At 44.0% G+C, this 22,367-nt stretch overlaps 1 protein-coding gene across 2 annotated transcripts in view; it reads left to right on the forward strand.

Moving 5' to 3' along the window:
* The window catches only part of GALNT7 (polypeptide N-acetylgalactosaminyltransferase 7), a 136,021-nt gene that overhangs the window by 88,205 nt on the left and 25,449 nt on the right, over positions 1 to 22,367 (forward strand). For both annotated transcript variants that reach the window (XM_024996041.2, XM_024996040.2), the window contains exon 3: positions 21,223 to 21,389. In XM_024996041.2, coding sequence (XP_024851809.1) covers positions 21,223 to 21,389 — 167 coding nt within the window. The remainder of the gene's footprint in view (positions 1 to 21,222; positions 21,390 to 22,367) is intronic.

The raw sequence follows: 22,367 nt of genomic DNA on the forward strand, positions 1-22,367 counted from the left end.
AGGAGAAGGGATGGACAGCTGTTGAGGGGGAAAGTTCGCAGACATGGCGCTGGGAGGTGTCACACACAAGTGGGATCCAGTACCGTACCCCCCGCCCAGCTGATTGTGGGCAAGTTATTTACAAAAGTCCTGTGAAGAGGAGAGAAAGGTAATACCCATGTATGCATATTTCTAGGGCTTCCCAGGCACTAGTGGTAAAGAACCCACCTGCCAATGCAGAAGACCCAAGAAATGCTGGTTTGATCCCTGGGTTGGGAAGATCCCCTGGAGGAGGGCATGGCAACCCACTCCAGTATTCTTGCCTAGGAAATCCTGTGGACAGAGGAGCCTGATGGGCTACAGTCCATGGGGTCACAAAGAGTCAGACACGACTGAGCACGCACACATTCGTATTTCTAGAATCTGAAAATACAGAATGCTAATGGAACGTGTTTAGGAGTACAGCTGCTAGTTTTGCCAGTTCTGCAGAGGTACAGAGGGTGCTGTTACTGGTGGTATGTAGGGATATGAATTATATCACGCATAAATCTTTAAAAATTAAGGGGAGAATACTCTGGCGGTAAATACAGACAAACTGCTTTCCTTCAAACTGTGGCAGTAGCACGGTTGTCTCTGCTCCCTAGAAGAGAAACTGAACAGATTGGCATCAGCTTCAGAAAACAAGACTTTGTATAGCCAAAGGATTCAATTAAATTGCTCCTCTGAGGTCTTGCTTAGGGGAAGAAATGCTTTTTTTTTTTTTTTTTTGGATAACAAGTGTTGCTGCTGCTGCTAAGTCACTTCAGTTGTGTCCGACTCTGTGCGACCCCATAGATGGCAGCCCACCAGGCTCCCCCGTCCCTGGGATTCTCCAGGCAAGAACACTGGAGTGGGTTGCCATTTCCTTCTCCAATGCAGGAAAGTAAAAAGTGAAAGTGAAGTCACTCAGTCATGTCTGACTCTTAGTGACCCAATGAACCGAAGCTTACCATTAACAAGTGTTATGTGAATAAAAATTGTAGGGGGGAAATGGTTTTTCGTTTTCTATTATCTTAGGGAATGAGGAAGCTGCAGAGATGGCTTCGTCTCTCATGCCTTAGGTCATGCCTTTCATACTTCATGGTGAAGTATGAAACTTCACCATGCAGGTGTTTGCTCTGAAGCTCACCTGGGGCAGCAGATACGGGGCCAGCATCGTTTGGGCAAATAGCCAGGCAGGTCAGAGGGGTTCGGGGTATGGGAACCAGGGTCAGCGTATGTGTTACATCGGTGACGTCTACTTAACAGTACTGCTGCTACTGCTGCTAAGTCGCTTCAGTCGTGTCCGACTCTGTGACCCCATAGACGGCAGCCCACCAGGCTCCCCGGTCCCTGGGATTCTCCAGGCAAGAACACTGGAGTGGGTTGCCATTTCCTTCTCCAATGCGTGAAAGTGAAAAGTGAAAGTGAAGTCGCTCAGTCGTGTCTGACTAGCGACCCCATAGACTGCAGCCTACCAGGCTTCTCTGTCCATGGGATTTTCCAGGCAAGAGTACTGGAGTGGGATGCCATTGCCTTCTCCGCTTACATTATTGAGAGGAATTAAAAAAAAATTTTTCCTTTTGTTTATTTATTTGGCCTGCACTGTGTAGCATGTGGGATCTTAGTTCAACCCCAACCAGGGATTGAACCCACACTCCCTGCTGTGGAAGCTTGGAGTCAACCTACTGGACCACCAGGGAAGTCCCTTGAAAGGAATTTAAAAACAAACCTTTTTACTCCCTGAGAAGCGTAATTGAACACCTCTCAATTTGCTTCAGAACGTCTAGAACTGTTTTAAAACTGCTTCACAATATCTAGGATCGATTTCTAAGGCCTTGGGTGGATTTTGAAGAAGTATAATTTTTTTCTACCGCATGAAATACTTTATTTCTAAAATGGTGGTAATTAGAGATACTTTTTCGGTAATTCTGGAAACACTGTGCTGGCACATGGAAGAGCTGACTTTCTTGCTGGGATTTGTAAACCTCCCTGGGTTGGCACCTGACCCTCCCAGACGGCCTCTTCTCCTTACCCTCCCACCCACCCCCAAGCTCTCAGGCTCTCACATCTATCTCTATGGCAACCTTTTCCCATCAGGGCAGAATGTCTGCTCCAGGGACAGCCGCCCTCCCCTTCCCGTTCTGTGTTGTCCCCGCTCTGCCCCTGCGACAGGATGGAGACCCCAGGGAGGGCTGGGTCTGTAATCAGATGGAATTCGATGGCATAACCAGTCAGTATCAGGAGGGAAAGCATGGCAGAAGTGAAACACAGAGGCACCCACAGTTTAACGTGAGAATCTGTCCAGTATCCTGTTGAATCAAAATGCACATGGGTGTAAATAGTCATGTTTTTATAAAATGTGCCCTCGCTTAAAATAGATGCATTCAGGTAAAGCCGCCCACAGAGCACGTGCTGTGGGGAACGGGGAATTCTAGGACTGGGAAGCCCTCATGGGAAGGTTTTAGTTAGAAAAGAGCTACCAGAGGGTACTTCCCTGGTGGTCCAGGGGTTCAGACTCCAGGCTTCTGCTGCAAGAGGCACAAGTTCCATCCCTGGTCGGAGAACTAAGATCCCGTATGCCACATGATGTGGCCAGAAAGTTTTTTTTTAAAAAGTAAAGAAACAGAGGGCCAACCCCTCTTGCCCAAGGGGTTGATGCTTATGAAGCTGCCATGTGGTGTTCTGTTTGGCTGTGGTTGTCTCAAGTAGCAATGTCACTTCTCAATATTTTGAAAGACAAAGTATCTTTAACAGAAAATTTAAAAAAAGAAAATAAAAATCACCTCGCAGCCAGGCAGGAGCTTTTACACAGATGCTCCTTGTAGCTACCAACTCAGTGCCACACTGATTATTTCAGTGGGATGAATCCCAGTGGGCCAGCCGGATCAAAGGATCAGTAACCCTTCCTCATGCCTGGGGATGTTTCCTTGACTCTCCCCACCATTCATCACACCCTTGGTCCCCGCTGCTCCATCAGCTGCCACCCCACACAGATCAGATTCCTGTTGCCCTTTTCCTTTTTTTCTTTCTTTTTCTGGTAATTGTCTCCCTTGCGTGTGGTCTACCTGGAGACCTGCTAGAAACCTAGGACAAAAGGCAGCAAGCTGATGACTAACCTTATTTGTGATCTCAGAGGTGTTCAGTCCTTAGGTTCCTTTGGCAGAGTTTAATGAATTACAGTGTTTCCCAAAATTGTGGCTTGAGATTTCCTGGCATCTACCTTCTTCAGGGTGAGAATTAACTTACCCTGTCAGTAACATCTTGTTGTTATTCAGCCAATGAGTTGTGTCTGACTCTCTGTGACCCCAGTGGACTGCAGCACTCCATGCTCCCCTATCCTTCGCTATCTCCCAAAGTTTGTTCAGATTCATGTCCACTGAGTCGGTGATGCTGTCTAACCATCTCATCCTCTGTTGCCTCCTTCTCCTCCTGCCCTCAGTCTTTCCCAGCATCAGGGTCTTTTCCAGTGAGTCAACTCTTTGCATCAGGTGGCCAAAGTATTGGAACTTCACCTTCAGCATCAGTCCTTCCAGTAAATATTTAGGGTTGATTTCCTTTAGGATTGACTGGTTTGATGTCCTGGCAGCCCAAGGGACTCTCAAGAGTCTTCTCACAGTTCAAGAGCATCAATTCTGGTTCTCAGCTTTCTTTATGTAACTTACCTTATGATAACATCTCATCTCTGAGTCATAACCCTTTTGATAACTAACTTCATCTCACTTCTGGTGCACACAAGGTTTTGTTTGTGCCCTCCAAGAGTCTGTTTCCCCAGTCCTGTGTAAGTTCTGGTGGTTCTCTGGTGGGTCAAGAGCTACCTGGAGTAACAGGCAAATTTGGCCTTGGAGTACAAAACGAAGCAGGGCAAAGGCTAACAGATTTTTGCCGAGAGAACGCACTGGTTATAGCAAACACCCTCTTCCACCGACACAAGAGAAGACTACACATGGACATCACCAGATGGTCAACACCAAAATCAGATTGCTTATATTCTTTGCAGCCAAAGATGGAGAAGCTCTATACAGTCAGCAAAAACAAGACCAGGAGCTGACTGTGGCTCAGATCACGAACTCCTTATTGCCAAATTCAGACTTAAATTGAAGAAAGTAGGGAAAACCACTAGGCCATTCAGGTATGACCTAAATCAAATCCCTTACAACTACACAGTGGAAGTGACAAAGAGATTCAAGGGATTAGATCTGATAGAGTGCCTGAAGAACTATGAATGGAGGTTTCTGACATTGTACAGGAGGCAGTGATCAAAACCATCCCCAAGAAAAATACAAAAAGGCAAAATGGTTGTCTAACAAGGCCTTACAAATAACTAATAAAAGAAGAGAAGCTAAAGGCAAAGGAGAAAAGGAAAGATACACCCATTTGGAGCCAGAGTTCCAAAGAATAGCAAGGAGAGATAAGAAAGCCCTCCTCAGTGATCAGTGCAAAGAAATAGAGGAAAACAATAGAATGGAAAAGACGAGAGATCTCTTCAAGAAAATTAGAGATACCAAGGGAACATTTCATGCAAAGATGGGCTCAATAAAGGACAAAAATGGTATGGACTTATCAGAAGCAGAAGATATTAAGAAGAGGTGGCAAGAATACACAGAAGAACTATACAAAAAAGATCTTCATGACCCAGATAATCATGATGGTATGATCACTCACCAACCTAGAGCCAGACATCCTGGAATGCGAACTCAAGTGGACCTTAGGAACCATTACTACAAACAAAGCTAGTGGAGGTGATGGAATTCCAGTTGAACTATTTCAAATCCTAAAAGATGATGCTGTGAAAGTGCTGCACTCAATATGCCCGCAAATCTGGAAAATTCAGCAGTGGGCACAAGACTGGAAAAGGTCACTTTTCATTCCAATCCCAAAGAAAGGCAATGCCAAAGAATGCTCAAACTACTGCACAGTTGCACTCATCTCACATGCAAGCAAAGTAATGCTCAAAATTCTCCAAGCCAGGCTTCAACAGTATGTGAACTGTGAACTTCCAGATGTTCAAGCTGGTTTTAGAAAAGGTGGAAGAACCAGAGATCAAATTCCCAACATCTGTTGGATCATCATAAAAGCAAGAGAGTTCCAGAAAAACATATACTTCTGCTTTATTGACTATGCCAAAGCCTTTGACTGTGGAGCACAACAAACTGTGGAAAATTCTAAAAGAGATGGGAATACCAGACCACCTGACCTGCTTCCTGAGAAATCTGTAAGCAGGTCAAGAAGCAACAGTTAGAACTGGACATGAAACAACAGACTGGTCCCAAGTAAAGTATGTCAAGGCTGTATATTGTCACGATACTTATTTAACTAATATGCCGAGTACATCATGTGAAATGCCAGGCTAGATGAAGCACAAGCTGGAATCAAGATTGCTGGGAGAAATATCAATAACCTCAGATATGCAGATGACACCACCCTTACGAAAGAAAGTGAAGAACTAAAGAACCTCTTGATGAAAGTGAAAGAGGAAAGTGAAAAAGTTGGCTTAAAGCTCAACATTCAGAAAACTAAGATCATGGCATCCAGTCCCATCACTTCAATGGCAAATAGATGGGGAAACAGTAGAAACAGTGAGAGACTATTTTGGGGGGCTCCAAAATCACTGCAGATGGTGACTGCAGCCATGAAATTAAAAGACGCTTGCTCCTTGGAAAAAAGCTATTACCAACCTAGACAACATATTAAAAAGCAGAGACATTACTTTGCCAACAAAGGTCTGTCTGGTCAAGGCTATGGTTTTTCCAGTGGTCATGTATGAATGTGAGAGTTGGACTGTAAAGAAAGCTGAGTTCCAAAGAATTGATGCTTGTGAACTGTGGTGTTGGAGAAGACTCTTGAGAGTCCCTTGGACTGCAAGGAGATCCAACCAGTCCATCCTAAAGGAAATCAGTCCTGAATATTCATTGGAAGGACTGATGCTGAAGCTGAAACTCCAATACTTTGGTCACCTGATGCCAAGAACTGACTCATTGGAAAAGATCTTGATGCTGGGAAAGATTGAAGGCGGAAGGAGAAGGGGATGACAGAGGATGAGATGGTTGGATGGTATCACTGATGCGATGAACATGAGTTTGAGTAGGCTCTGGAGTTGTTGATGGACAGGGAAGCCTGGAGTGCTGCAGTCCATGGGGTCACAAAGAGTCGGACACGACTGAGTGACTAAACTGAACTAAACTGATGTGTCAATTATACCACATGCTAAACAAGCAACCTGGCTTTTTAGTTCTTTTACGAAGGTAAACTGCTAAACATACTGGGGACTTCCCTGGTGGTCCAGTGGCTAAGACTCCTAGCTCCCAATCCAAGGGGGCCCAGGTTCAGTTCCTGGTCAGGGAACTAGATCCCACATGCTACAACTAAGATTTTGAATGCCAAAACTAAAGATCCCTTGTGCCACAATAAAAATCGGGCACAGCCAAATAAATAGATTTGTAAAAACCTGTTTGTTTATTTTTGGCTGTGCTGGATCTTTGTTGCTGCTTGGGCTTTCACTCTAGTCGTAATGAGAGGGGGCTACTCTCTAGTTGGGGTCGGCAGGCTTCTCATTACCATGGTTTCTTTTGTTGCAGAACACGGGCTCTGGGGCATGTGGGCTTCAGTAGTTGTGGCACACAGGTTTAGCTATTCACTGAGGCGTATGGAATCTTCCCAGACTAGGGACTGAACCCATGTTCCCTACATTGGCAGGCAAATTCTTAAGCCCTGTATAAAATATATGTACATTTCCTCATTTTGCTATAGGAACATCACTATAAGCCTGTGTTTAAGACCTTCCATAAGTAAATGTTCTACAGCCTATATTGATAACTCCTTTAGCACCTAACAATTCTCTGGTGGGAAACTATTTGCTCAGTCCAGAGTAAGTTTACCATGCTTCCCTGTAAGCTTATACCTTTTCTTCAGTCATTACCAGGGTTAAAATCTGCCTTTCAAAATACAAGTCCTCCGCATGGTCAAGGTGACTTCCTTGTTGAAACTGGAGCACATGGAGAAGGCATATAATCACTCACTGAGCGATGAAACATGGAACAGGGGATGACTCAGTAAACATTTTAAGGAATGTTTGCAAAGTGTGATCTTCAAATCAGTGTTGAAGTTAAATTCCCAACTTGGTCTCCACACAACTGTTACACTGACTTGTGTTTTGGTACAATGCCATTGGTCTCCACTGACAGCCTCCATGAAAACAGCCCAGGAGACTCATCACTGCCTTCACCATAAGGAGGCCACCCAGGGGGAAAAAAAAAAACCCCATCTGGTCTGCACGCCAAGTATATTGTACTTTTTTTTGCACAACTGGTTTGTTAAACACAGCCCTGACCAGGTTTCACTGCTGGAAAATTCAAGCCAAATTGTGACCCATCCATTCTCGGTATGGAGCGGAGGTGGGGTGCAAGGTCACCGTGCCGTCCAGGTCAGGAGGGCAGGGGGGTGGATGTGGTCCGAGGGTCTTCTCTGTGAACGGCACTCCGGGACTGTGCATGCAGGACCCCTTGGCCTTCTGGTACGCACTTTTTTTTTTTTGGCTGCACTGGGTCTTGATTGCAGCATGTGGCATCTTTAGTTTGTGGCATGTGAGCTCTTAGTTGCAGCACGTGGTATCTAGTTCCCTGACCAGGGATCAAAACCAGGTCCCTGGCATTGGGAGCTCGGAGTCTTAGAGACTGGGGCACCAGGGGAAGTCCCCTGGTATGTGCTTTTAAAGCCTTGTTTTTCCTTCCTCTTTTTTCCCTTCAGCCTTTCTTTCTTCATCTTTTCCCTCTCCTCTATTTTGAAGTTTTATATTGTTGTATCCTGTGTGTCTTCATAAGCTTCTTGAAGTCCTTTGTGGAATAAGGCACAGTGTAAATTAATAAGTTACAGATGCAAACCAGCATTGGTCGATGCCCTTAGCATCATTATATCCAGGCCATGGCACCCAGATCCTTACTCCTGTAGCGGTGCTTGTCTCAGCTCAGATCTATCGGTGTTTAAGCTGGTGCTTCTATAAAGTCAGAACATGGAATGCAAGCTCCTGTGTGAGCTGAGAGTCCAATATAGCTGGAAGCATATGGCTTCCACTGTGAAATGTTCTTTCTCATTTCCCAAGGAGTTTTAGAGAAATGCACAAGAACATATGTCCAGTACTAAAATTCCCTGCCAGATTTTTTTTCCCCTAAATTGTGGTTTGATATTTCAGATCATTAAGTAGACACATCTGTCCAAGCATGTTTTCCTTTTCAAGAAAAAAAGATCATTTGAAGACAGCTACCCAGTGACAGAGTCAGCTTTCTTAGTTTGCCCAGACACACTTGGTGCCTTGGCCCTGGAATCAGGCAGAAATTCATCCACACAACTGAGTGCCACCGTCTGTTCACCACCCTGTATCCCCTGGGCGTTGAGTGAAAATAGAAATTCATTTTCCTGTTTGTTTTTAAGCATATATTGGGGAGTGTGTGTGTGTGTTAGTTGCTCAGTCATGTCCAACTCTTCGTGACGCTATGGACTGTAGCCCGCCTGGCTCCTCTATCCTTGGGATTTCCCAAGCAAGAATACTGGAGTGGGTTGCCATCCCCTCCCCCAGGGGATCTTCCCAACCAGGAGATCGAACCCAGGTCTTCCATGTTGGAGGCAGAGTCTTTACCATCTGAGCCACCAGGGAAGCCTGATGTTGGGGAGTATTTCTTAGTAAATCTATGGTTTAGGGAAAATAATCTTCAAGTCAAAGCATTCTCTTCTAAATCTTGGCTTGTCACTGGCTGTGACTTTGAGCAAGTCGTGTAACTCTAGTGCAGCCCCGACAGGAATATTCAGGTGTGACCATGTATGTACCATACAGCCTGGTAGAAATGCATTTCCCAAGCCTGGGATGAAATGAGATCACGGTCACTAAGAGGAAAAATGGCACTTATGGCAGAAAGTGAAGAGGAGCTAAAAAGCCTCTTGATTAAAGTGAAAGAGGAGAGTGAAAAAGTTGGATTAAAGCTCAACATTCAGAAAACTAAGATCATGGCATCCAGTCCCATCACTTCATGGCAAATAGATGGGGAAACAGTGGAAACAGTGTCAGACTTTATTTTGGGGGGCTCCAAAATCACTGCAGATGGTGATTGCAGCCATGAAATTAAAAGACACTCCTTGGAAAGTAAGTTATGACTAACCTAGATAGCATATTGAAAAGCAGAGACATTACCTTGCCAACAAAGGTCTGTCTAGTCAAGGCTATGGTTTTTCCAGTAGTCATGTATGGATGTGAGAGTTGGACTGTGAAGAAAGCTGATGGCCGAAGAATTGATGCTTTTGAACTGTGGTGTTGGAGAAGACTCTTGAGAGTCCCTTGGACTGCAAGGAGATCCAACCAGTCCATTCTAAAGGAGATCAGTCCTGGGTGTTCATTGGAAAGACTCATGCTGAAGCTGAAACTCCAGTACTCTGGCCACCTCATGCAAAGAGTTGACTCATTGGAAAAGACCCTGACACTGGGAGGGATTGGGAGCAGGAGGAGAAGGGGATGACAGAGGATGAGATGGCTGGATGGCATCACCAACTCAATGGACATGAGTTTGAGTGAACTCTGGGAGTTGGTGATGGACAGGGAGGCCTGGCGTGCTGCGATTCATGGGGTCACAAAGAGTCGGACACGACTGAGTGACTGAACTAAAGAAGGAAATTACCACTTACTTGGCTCAAACATGATCCACGGTGCTAGGATTTTAGCTCCCTCAAATTTTTCCCAGCTCCTTTGAGAAAGAATCTTCATGGACTCCTCCCTGCAGGCCTACCAGCCAGTGCTCCCAAAACCTGAGATCCCTGGTGCCCCCCGCTTGGTGTCCTCCACATAGGGACAGAGTGCCCCCGTGGAGTCACTCTGGCACCTGACACCTGTGAGATCCTTGTCTTCCCAAGAGCACCTCTGAGCGTAGAGCACGCCCTTTACCCTTGCTTGGCTTGTCAGGATGCTAAATAAGCCAGAGCAGTGGTGGGACAGCACAGCAGAGATGCAGGTGTTCTCGGAGCGTCCTGCATGGTCTCCACTCCAGGGTTTGTGTGCACCATCCCAGGTCGCTGTAGAGCCCCAGGGCGATGTAACCTCAGGAAGCGTCTGGCTCTTTGGAGATGGGAATTCCAGCCGCGCTCCGACTGTCTGAGGGTCACTGGCCACTGAACTGTTCTGGGTGAGGACTGGACAGCTGTCCCCCACTGCCTGCAGGAAGCTGGGAAACTGCCTGCCAGAGGAAAGAAAGAAAGAAAGTGAAGTAGCTCAGTCGTGTCCAACTGTTTGCAACCCCATGGACAGTAGCCCATCAGGCTCCTCCATTCATGGAATTTTCCAGGCAAGAGTACTGGAGTGGGTTGCCATTTCCTGCCGGAGGAGGGTAGCAGAAATGGAAATAGGACAGATATAGGCTTTTCAGCGGAGAAGGCAATGGCACCCCACTCCAGTACTCTTGCCTGGAAAATCCCATGGATAGAGGAGCCTGGTAGGCTGCAGTCCATGGGGTCGCTAAGAGTCGGACACGACTGAGCGACTTCACTTTCACTTTTCACTTTCATGCATTGGAGAAGGAAATGGCAACCCACTCCAGTGTTCTTGCCTAGAGAATCTCAGGGACAGGGGAGCCTGGTGGGCTGCCATCTATGGGGTCGCACAGAGTCGGACACGACTGAAGCGACTTAGCAGCAGCAGCAGGCTTTTCAGAGAGCCAGAGCTCACGGGAGGCCTTGCCGTTTGTTACGTGAGATACATAGAGCCGTGGTTCTTTGTAGGTAACGGTCTTGCTGTTTGTCATGGGAGATACATAGAGCTGTGGTGTTTTGTAGCTTTCTGCCTTAGAAATGAGCCACGATGAACTACAGAATTTCTGATCCAACTCATTCTTCTCTGCTAAGAATTTCCCCCTTTCCTCCAATACATCGTCACTTGGACATGAGATAAACCTGAGCCCCTCAACTCTCAGCCCCAGAAAACGAAGTTGAGATGCAACTGCCTGGTTGGAACTGGGGAACTTGTCTTAAAAGCTTGCACAGGTGGCCAGCCTGTGCTTTTTAATTTAGATTGGACTGACTGGGAGCGTGAACCTGATGGAGGTTACAGGCGTGCTGAGCTGCAGCCATCCATCAGCCTTGCCTTCTGACCATTCTGGTTTCTTGCCTCCCAGTCGTGAAATCAAAAGACGCTTGCTTCTCGGAAGGAAAGCTATGACAAACCTAGAGAGCGTATTCAAAAGCAGAGACATCAGTTTGTCAACAAAGGTTCATATAGTCAAAGCTATGATTTTTCCAGTAGTCATGTACGGATGTGAGAGTTGGACCATAAAGAAGGCTGAGCACTGAAGAATTGATGCTTTCAAATTGTGGTGCTGGAGAAGACCACATATTTAGTCATACGTATACTAATTCTTGTATCCATTTCCCCCCAAACTCCCCTCCTGTCCAGGCTGCCACACGACACTGAGCAGAGTTCCCCGTGCTGTATATAGTAGGTCCTTGTTGATTATCCATTTTAAATATAGCAGTGTAGTACTGTCCTAATTTTAATCTTCAAGGGAAGACTGATTGATAAGAACATTGAGGAAAAGTAACGAGACCATCCTAGAGTTTCTAATAATTGAGGAGAGGGATACAAAACTCTTCAAGACAATAGAGGTAGAGTTTTCAGGAAATGATTAAATACAAAATAGTTTATCGTGCTTCAATTTTATGTGCCAAGTGAAAAGAAAGAATATATTATCAAGAAGGGACTAGTTTACATTGGGGTGAGAATAGAGGAGCCAATGAAGAGCTGTGTTCCTTGTTTACCAGACATCGCTGGGAGAGGGGGCCCACATCTGAACTTGGTCTGTTCAGCAATCCCTACTGTGAAAGTGGAAGCAGGCAGCTTTCAAAACCAGCAGGATGCTCAGATCTCAGGCTGGCCAAGCAACCTTCCAGCTGTAACCGGTTTTTCATAGTCAGCTGAATTAGATATTATTTATTCATGAAGCCTAAATACATAAAGGCTTTTTATGAAACTACAGATATTTAAAAAAAAAAAAAAAACCTAGCTGGGACAGTGTAAAACAGAAGAAAATTGCTAATAGGCATGTCATTTTATGTTATGAAATCTATTTTTGGCTTTTTAAGTTACAGAAAAGTCACTATGAAAATTCTTCATTCTGGGGACTTCCCTGGAATCCAGTAGTTAAGACTCTGTGCTTCCAATTCAGGGGTGCGGGATCAATCCCTGGTCAGGGAACTAAGATCCCATATGTCATGCAGAAGTGGCCAAAAAAAAGGAAGAAAGAAAATTCTTCATTTCTGTCTTCTGATACAAGTACCTGGCCCACAGAGGTGTCATGGAAATATTCTGTAAAATTACTTTAAGAAAAACACCACAGGGTAAACAAAGTCCTACTGTATAGCACAGGGAACTATATTGAATATCCTGTGATAAACCATAATGGAAAAGGATATGAAAAAGATACATTTCATATTCCCTGGTGGCTCAGCAGTAAAGAATCCACCAGCAATTCAGGGAACGCACAAGATGCGGGTTCAATTCCTGGGTCGAGAAGGTCCCCTAGAGGAGGGCACAGCAACCCACTGCAGTATTCTTGCCTGTAGAGTCCCATGGACAGAAGGGTCTGGCGGGCTACTGCCATAGGGTCCCAAAGAGTCAGACATGAATGAGAGACTTAGCACACATGCATATAAATCTGAATCACTTTACTGTACAGTAGACATTAACACAACATTGTAAATCAACTCTACTTCAATAAAATAAATTAAAAAACAGAAAACGCTGCAGCTTGAATCCCTGCAAACCAGTGATCTGAACGTGAGCATGTGTGGCCAGAGCAGGTCTGTGATAACTCACCCTGGAGCATGGTGCCCTGGACGTCACAGGGCCATTAAGGTCTCTTGGAAAATAGAGTGCCAGAAAGGAGAAATCACTCACGAGTCTATCACAGAATGCTCCTTTTTCAGCATGGCCTCGTATTTCTGTCAGTCCTCCTTCTTAAAACTTACCGTGATTCTATGGCAGTAAAGCGAGAGAGATGCTGCAGAACAGACAGTGTGACTTCAGCACAGGCTGCTTCTTCCAGCTCTGTCTTCTGGTCCAGGCTCTGCATCGTCACCGGCTCTGACTCTGTGCGCCCTGCCCAGCAGCTTCCTCTCCCAACAGGAAGTCAGCAGAGCCACCCAAAGAGCTAAGCTTTGTCCTGAGCCTGCCTTCAGGCTGATGGGGGCAACTGAAGGCTTGTGATTAAAGGTCACTCAGTCTGTGGGGGCTGCAAGGTCTCCCAGAACAGGACCTGACAGCCTGCAGTGTAGACCCCCTCCGGCTGCTCCTGTGCCCCAAGGGGTTGCCCTTTCTCCTGGAGCATCCAGCAATTGGAGGTTACCGTGTCCGAGTGGTATTGGCCCCTGTACCCTCCATCTCTGCCGTCCACTTCTGGCTCCCAGATATACTAAACTTCCTCACCTGCCTGCCCCAGTGTCCCTCCTCAAGCTTCCCCACTGTGGGCGCTCACTCATCTACACTTGGGCTCTCATGGGTACAAAGGACCCTCTGAGCCCCAGGACCAGGCCCTGGCTTGAGTCCAACAGCCCATCACTTACCTGCACTTCTTACCCCTTACGTGGTGGCTCCTGGAAGCCCTGGATCTTAATTGTGCTGACAGCAGGTGGAAACATCTATGCTCTCTGGCTCCATCTAGAGGCTAGAAGACTGCAAACAGGAGGTGGGAAGGGACTACCTAGCTCCCTGCTGCCTGAATATCCCCAGCATCATTTCTGTCCTATACTGCAGCCTCCCCGCCTGGCCTCTCCCCTAAAGTTCAGAAACAGAAGCTAGGCTCAAGCCCCTCCTGCCATCTGCTTTTTTTTTTTTTAATTGGAGCATAATTGCTTCACAATGTTGTGTTAGTTTCTGCCGTTCAGCAGAACAGATCAGCTATACGTATATATTGTTGTTGTTCAGTTTGCTAAGTCGTGTCTGACTCTGCGACCCCGTGGACTGCAGAATGCCAGGCTTCCCTGTCCTTCACTATCTCCCAGAGTTTGCTCAGATTCATGTCCGTTGAGTCAGTGACGCCATCCAACCATCTCATCCTCTGTCACCCCTCCTCCTCTTGCCCTCAGTCTTTCCCAGCATCATGGTCTCTTCCAGTGAGTCCTATACATATATCCCCTCTTACTTGGATTTCCTTCCCATCTAGGTCACCACAGAGCATTGAGCAGAGTTCATGTGCTATACAGTAGGTTCTCATTAGTTATCTATTTTATGCATAGTAACAGCAGTGTATATGTCAGTGAGTTGTCATCTGCTTTTATTCTGTCCAGTATCCATCTGCTTTTATTCTGTCCTGCCACCTGCTTTCCTCCAGATTTTCAGCCTCCCCCTGGAGGAGCATCTGCCTCCCCTTTCTTTCCCACCCCCACCTGCCATATGGACTGACTTATTCTTGAAAGTACCTCAAAATAGGAGCACTGTGGGGTGGAGAGTGGACATTACTCAGAGGAGAAAACACATCCAGAGGCATTTCAGATATATCCACAAAGCAATCCGATAAATATTTATGGAGCAGCTGCTCTGTGTTAGAAGCGGGTGAGCAAAACAGATGAGGTTCCTGTCCTCACTGAGCTTACAGTCTGGAGCCTTTTGTAGGAAAGATTCCCAGGGAAGGGCATAGAGATTTACATGTAAGAATGACCACTGTCACCGTAGAGCCAACTGAAATGTCCATCCGTAAGGAGAAGGTCACATAGGTGATAGAGCAGCCATACTATGGAATGTTATACAATAGCTTCCAAGAATTAGATACTCACATGGAAGAAGAATTTGTACATTCGCATCTGAATAGATCTGTACATATACACAGACACATGTTTGCATGTCTGCGTGAGTATAAAGAAATCTAAATAAACGCAACTAGTAACAGTGATTTCCTCTAGGAGGTAAGATTTGACACAGCCGGGGAGAGGAGCAGGAGGGAACTTTTACCTTTACTTTATAAACGTCTCTCTTGTTTGGATATTGTGCAACAAATTCCGTATTGCTTTTCTAATGTTTTCTCCATTTTTAAAAGAGTTTTATATAATTTTAGAGGCTACTTTCCATGTATGGTTCTTACCAAATATTGGTAAGAATATTTGGTAAGAATATCCCCGTGTTGTACGATCCATCCTTGAGCCTGTTTATCTTAGACCCAGTAGTTAGCTCCTCCCACTCTCCCGTCATTGACCCTCCCCCAGCCACTGGGAACCACTAGTCTGTTCTCTGTATCTGCGAGTCTGCTTCTTTTTTGTTATATTCACTAATTTGATGTATTTTTTTTAGATTCCACATATAAGTGATATCATAAGTATTTGTCTTTCTCTGTCTGACTTATTTCACTTAGCATAAAGTCCGTCCATGTTGCTGCATATGGCAAAATTTCACTCTTTTTGTGACTGAGTAGTATTCCATTGGGTAAATACATACACATGTATATATCTATCCCACGTCTTCTTTATCCATTCATCTGTTTATGGATAGTTAGGTCATTTCCATATCTTGGCAATTGTAAATAATGCTGCTGTGAACATTGGGTGTGCTAAGTCGCTTCAGTCGTGTCCGACTCTGTGACCCCATGGATAGTAGCCGGCCAGGCTCCTCTGTCTCACAGGTGTTAGATAATATCTCCTTGTGCTTTTCATTTGCATTTCCCTGATAATTAGCGATATTATACATCTTTTCATGCTCTGGTAGATCATCTGCATTTCCTCTTTGGGAAAACGTCTATTCAGCTCTGCTGCCCATTTTTTTAGTTGGATTGTTTGTTTTTTTGATATTGAGTTACATGAGCTGTTTATATATATTGGATATAAATCCCTTACCACTCATATCATTTGCTGATATTTTCTCTTATTCAATAGGTTATATTTTTGATATGTCAATAGTTTCCTTTGCTGCACAAAGCTTTTAAGTTTAATTAGATCTCACTTATTTTTGTTTGTATTTGCCTTTAGGAGATATACTTGAAAAAATATTGTTCTTTGTGTAATTTTTAAGACAAAGAAAATAGGAAAAACATATACCGAGGGTTGTTGTTACTGGCAGGTAAACTGGTTTATGAGGGCTTCCCAGGTGGCACTGTCTGTTAATCGCTCAGTGGCGTCCAACTCTGCAACCCCACGGACCGCAGCCTGCCAGGCTCCTCTGTCCATGAATTCTCCAGGCAAGAATGCTGGAGTGGCTTGCCATTTCCTTCTCGAGCGGATCTTCCCAACCCAGGGGTCGAACCCAGGTTGTCTCCCACATTGCAGACAGAGCCTCTACTGTGTGAGCCGCCAGGTGGCGCTAGTGCTGAAGAATCTGCCTGCGAATGCAGGAGATGCAGGAAGATCCACTGGAAGAGGAAATGACCCTCCGCCCCAGTACTCTTGCCCGGAGAATCCCATGGACGGAGGAGCCTGCTGGGCTGCAGTACACAGTCACAAAGAGCCGAACACGACTTAGCAACTGAGCTCCCACACAATCTAGTTTACATCTTTGGAGTTATTTCCACACCTTACATGGTTGAGAGAAGATGGGGAAATCGGGCCACTCACTCTCTTCCACCTCTTGTCGCCCTGTCCTGTAGGAATGCATGTCCCCTCCCGACGGTCTCCCTCTCATCTTCATTCTATCCTCTTCCTCTCTTCCTTCATCCCCTCTATGTTTTCAACTCCTCTCTGTCTCCCATTCAAAGTCCTCATCTGGCTTGTTTCCCCAAGCTGTCATCTTTTGCCATAGAAATCAGCAAATTCCAAATTTCCTCCCATGATGTAAATATTTTCACCAGTTCTAGTATCTGCTATAAATCAAAATCAATATCTTTCCCATCTGGTTCTGCTTCTTTAAGCCTAGTGGAAGAAAATTATTGCCTGAATCTCTTATCAGAGTGTTTGTTTTTATAGTTTTTTTTTTTTTTTTTTCTTTTTTTGAGGGGAGATCATTGTCCCTTCCCATCCAAAATTAAACATACCTGCCCGGGTTAGTTTCTATCCAGAAACACTCATCACATCTTTCAAGATCTGCAGTCCTCCACAATGTATTTTTTTGTTTGTTTTTTCGGTGTGGGGGATGGCGATGAAAAATATATTTGTGCACACTTTTCTATTTCCCACACTTGGGACATCTTTATACCTTTCATATTGCTTTTTATTTATATATTTACTTTTAACGCCAATTAACAATGTTGTAATAGTTTCAGGTGGACAGTGAAGGGACTCAGCCATACCTGTTCATGTATCCATTCTCCCACAAACCCCACTCCCATCCAGGCTGCCACGTAACACTGAGCAGAGTTCCAGGTGCTATGCAATAGGTTTTTGTTGGTTATCTGTTTTAAATATAGCGTGACCTTCCCAAAGTCCTTAAGTGTCCCTTCCCCCCGGCAACCGTGAGTTCATTTTCTAAGTCGGTCAGTCTCTTTCTATTTTGTGAGTTCACTTGTGTCATTTCTTTTGAGTCCACAAAGAAGGGATGTCACATGATAATTCTCCTTCTCTGACAGACTGACTTCATTCAGTGTGACACTCCTAGGTCCATCCATGTTCCTGCAAATGGCCTTATTTCCTTCTTTTTAATGGCTGACTAATATTCATACACGCACACACACGTCACATCACATCTTTATCCATTCCTCTGTCGATGGACATTTAGGCTGTTTGCATGTCTTGGCCACTGTAAACAGTGCTGCAATGAACATTGGGGTGCATGTATATTTTCAGGCCATGTCTTTCTCTGGGTATATATGCTTCCCTGGTGGCTCAGATGATAAAGAATCTCCCTGTAATGTGGGAGACCTGGGGTTCAATCCCTGAGTTGGGAAAATTCCCTGAAGCAGGGAACGGCTACCCACTCCAGTATTCTGGCCTGGAGAATTCCATGGACAGAGGAGCCTGGTGGGCTACAGTCCATGGGGTCAAAAAGAGTTCGCTACTACTATGCGACTTTCACTTTCACCTTTCATGCCTAGGAATGGGATTGCAAGGTCATATGATAGCTTTATTTTTAGTTTTCTAAGGAACCTCTATACTATTCTCCATAGTGGCTGTACCAATAGAGAAATGCAAATCAAAACTACAGTGACATATCACCACATTGGTCAGAAAGGCTCTCATCGAAAAATCCACAAACAACAAATTCTGGTGAGGGTGTGGAGAGAAGGGAACCCTCCAACACTGTTTGTGGGAATGTAAACTGGTACAGCCATTACTGTATTTTTTAACTTGTTATTCTGAAAGAGCATGTGGCCCTTCCCAACTTTGGAAAGTCTGCTTTAACTTGCCAAAGGGTGTCTTGCCCTCCCAGTCCATTCCTGGGGTATCTCCAGGCTGCACAGGGCAGGGAAGAGGGGGAGAGGAGAGAGCTCCTCTCACATAATAAGCTCAGTGAGTGCCTTGTATTGACATTATATTCAGTGTCATTATTAGTTCTCAGACCTTAAATCACATCTTAACCATTCATGGATAGGTATAGCTAGTATTTTTTTTTCTTTTATTTTACATTTAACAAGATTTCCTGTTAAACCCAAGACAGCCTAGATTTATGTCCTGGCTTCATTGCTTTCTGAGTGATATTAAGCAGCCATTCATCTCTGAGCCTCAGTCATCTCATCTGTAAAATGGGGAGATTAATAGTACTAACCTCATAGTGGTTGTTATGAGGTTAAATAAGTCAATAAAGTAAAGCACATGGGATAGTGTCTGACACATAATAAGTATATGCTAGCATTTGCTATTCGACTGAAAATGCCCTTCCTTGTAAGTTTTCTTCTTCACTATTTTTCAGATTTTAATTCTACCTTCCAAAGACATAGCTCGTCCATCTACTCATTTTTTATCTGAATCACGTGCACACAATTCATTGCCATGCTTTTATCTTTTCCTCCCCACTTCTTTGGTCTCAGTGCTTTTTAAATCATCCTTCTAGTCTCCCCTTCACCCCATGGCTCCAGGACGCCTTCCTGGCCACCTGTCTTGAAACTGAATGAGATCACCTGTCAAATGCACCATGGTTTCCCCAATGACATAGTCGGACTTCTCTTTCATGTCTCGCCATCCTGTAGGACCGTGGGCTTCATGAGAGCAGAGAGCACATGTGCTCCTCCATGCTGAGCTACTGTCTAGCTCAGAAGATCCCATGTACTTAGGACTCCTTCAACAAGGAAATGCAGATGTAAGAAGTAAGAAAAAAATGGATTCCAGACTCAGTCTGCATTTCTGTAAAAACAGCCTCTTAAGAACAGGAGATGGTGCAGGACAGGGAAGCCTGGCGTGCTGCAGTCCGTGGGGTCACAAAGAGTTGGACACAACTGAGTGACTGACAGCAACAAAGAGCACACACAACTGAGAGTTTGGAAAGGGACCCAAACACCTGGAGATAAAGTTGTTTGTGTCTCTATTGGGCCAGGTCTTATTTTAGATAATGATGGTGTAGGTTATCAAGCTGATAATGTTCGAGACCGCTTTTATGGTTTTCAATTTAACCTTGGGAATAAGCTTGTTTATTACTTCATGGAAAGCTTTGGAATTAAAAAAACCTCTTTCCTTTCCACTCATCCAGAGGAAGATAATAAGCACCAGATGCTAGTTTTGAAAACTAACTCCTGCAGAAAAAAAACAGGTCTCAAATTGTTCTTATTTGCCTGTTGTATTCTTATTATCTTGTTCTCCCATATCCAATGAGAAAAAGTGTATGTGTGTGTGTACATACACACATATACATCTATACACATACACTTGTATATGCATAGTATGGGTGTGATTGTACCTTGGTATCCACCAGCAGATAGGTTCCAGGACCCCTTTGAATACCAAAGTTTGTGGATACTCAAGTCCTTGACACATAACCTATACACACTCTCCCATATACTTTCAATTGATTATTTATAATACCGAACACAATGTAGGGCTTTCCAGGTGACTAAATGGTAAAGAATTCTCCTGCCAAGTATGAGACATGGATTCAGTCTCTGGGTTCAGAAGATCCCCTGGAGAAAGAAATGGCAACCTACTCCAGCATTCTTGCCTGAAGAATCCCATGGACAGAGGAGCCTGGCGTTCTACAGTCCATGGGGTCACAAAGAGTTGGACACAACTTAGGGACTAAAAAAACACAAAAACAAGGCAAGCACTATTAAATAGATGCCCTGGCAAATTCAAGTTTTGCTTTTTGGAACTCTCTGGAATTTTTTCCTAGTATTTTTGATTCACGGTTGACTCTTCAGATGCAGAACACACAGATATGGAGGGTTGACTCTGTGTGTGTGTGTGTGTGTGTGTGTGTGTGTGTGTGATGGTTCTGTGAAATTCACTGAACCTCCCCTGGTTCCCCGAGTCTTTATCAGGCCCTGTTTTGGGATTCCTTCCAATTAGAGAAAGGCTTCTGCAACATTCTTCCCGCTACAGTTGTTTCAAGCAATTTTGTGTAAAATAGTTAAAGCCCCTTTAGCCAATCTAATAACTCTAAACACTATTAGAACTTTGTTTATTCATCCAGCAGTTAATTTTGGAATGCTTCCTGTATCCTCAAGTTCAGCCCATTTAATTTTTTTCTGAATGCTTTAGCCCTATTAGAACAGGACGGCTTTCAAACACAGCAGTACAGTGGTTTATTCACAGCAAGTGAAATAAATCCCTTGCACTAGAAGCTCGAGTTTTAAAACAGAAAATAACCAAGCTTGAAGACCTGAAAAACAAACCTTAATACCATCCCCAGCTAAGAAGCATAAATTCACAAATAAGTTCTCTTTGTCACAGTAAGTGCTGGTTGGTGAAGAAGTAACTTGAATATGAGTAACTTCATCTCACAGCAGCTTCTCTCTTCTACTGTGGGTTTCTGTTAAAATATAAAAGGTTATATTTCATTCACTTCGGCCATCTGATGTGAAGAGCCAACTCATTGAAAAAGACCCTGATGCTGGAAAAGATTGAAGGCCGGAGAAGGGATTGACAGAGGGTGAGGTGGTAGGATGGCATCACCAATTCAATGGACATGAGTTTGAGCAAACTCCAGGAGATAGTGGAGGACAGGGAAGCCTGGCTTGCTGCAGTCCATGGGGGTCTCAAAGAGTCAGACAGGACTGAGTGACTGAACAACAAATTTCATTTACTTACCTTAAAGTCAATAATATTTAATCCAACCAGAAAACATAGTCATTGTCAGTTGGAACCAAGCATTGCAGATTATCTCTGAATAAACATGATGAAATGTTCCTTTTGCAGATGCAAGTACTGGCATTACGATGAAAACCTGCTCACAGCCAGCATCATCATTGTCTTCCATAATGAAGGGTGGTCCACCCTCATGAGAACAGTCCACAGTGTAATTAAAAGGACTCCAAGGAAATACTTAGCAGAAATCGTGTTAATTGATGATTTCAGTAACAAAGGTAATGGCTAAGGGATTGACATTCAATCTATAAAGTAAGTTTAAATTATAAACAGTCGCAAACATGTAATTTCAAAATAGTGTAGAAATTATTGGTATCTATTGATAGCATCTATAATCAACAAGTTGGCACTGTGCCAGACATTGTATGTAAATTAGTTTCTTTAGTTCTGACAGTAATCCTTGTGAGAGATATTGTTCATTTTCATTTTGCACTCGAAACTAAGACATGTTAAGTAACTTGCCAGAGGTGACAGGTAGTAATTAACAGCTGCCTCCCAATCTATAGTCTGCACATTTAATCACAGTCTTATACCATACCAATTCTTTGGGCCTTGGATTTTATAAAAATTTAATTGTAAAGGTAATTCATTAAATGACTGAAAAAATGCAGTGGCATGTATGTTGTAATGTCACCTAAAGCCCTATCTAAATCTATATACTGAGATCTATATACATTTTAATAGCTTTATTTTGCATTTGAATGATGATGCAAACATTGACTTTGACCAGAAACCATGGGCTATTTTGTTTATAATAGAAAATATCTACTAAAGCTTCCTTTGTTCTATATTTGATTGAGGATATTTGGAAACAGTGTTTTATTTTTTATTCTTCTTGTGGAGTGAGCGCTAATGCATCTATGGTGGCATCAGTCAGTCTTGGTTCCACTTGACAAGGGAGAGATTGAGCAATAATTTTCCAGTTAAGTGGGGTGGGGTCTTTTAAGTTAATTTTTTTTTCTTCAAATAGATCCATTATTGTAAGCTGAATAAATATTCTTAGTGACATAAATATCAAAAGATAGATAATGCTACAGTCCAAGGGACTCTCAAGAGTCTTCTCCAGGATGTCAGAAAAGAAGTCAGAACATGATCAACATGAAAAAAAAAAACATTTAAAATGGCTTTAAAAAAGCTTCCTCCAAAACTTAATATAGAACTCTCCAAATTCTAAACCAAGTTTATAAACCTCTGCT

The sequence above is a fragment of the Bos taurus genome, chromosome 8 (assembly GCF_002263795.3).
Source record: "Bos taurus isolate L1 Dominette 01449 registration number 42190680 breed Hereford chromosome 8, ARS-UCD2.0, whole genome shotgun sequence".
NCBI classification, from domain to species: Eukaryota; Metazoa; Chordata; class Mammalia; order Artiodactyla; family Bovidae; genus Bos; species Bos taurus.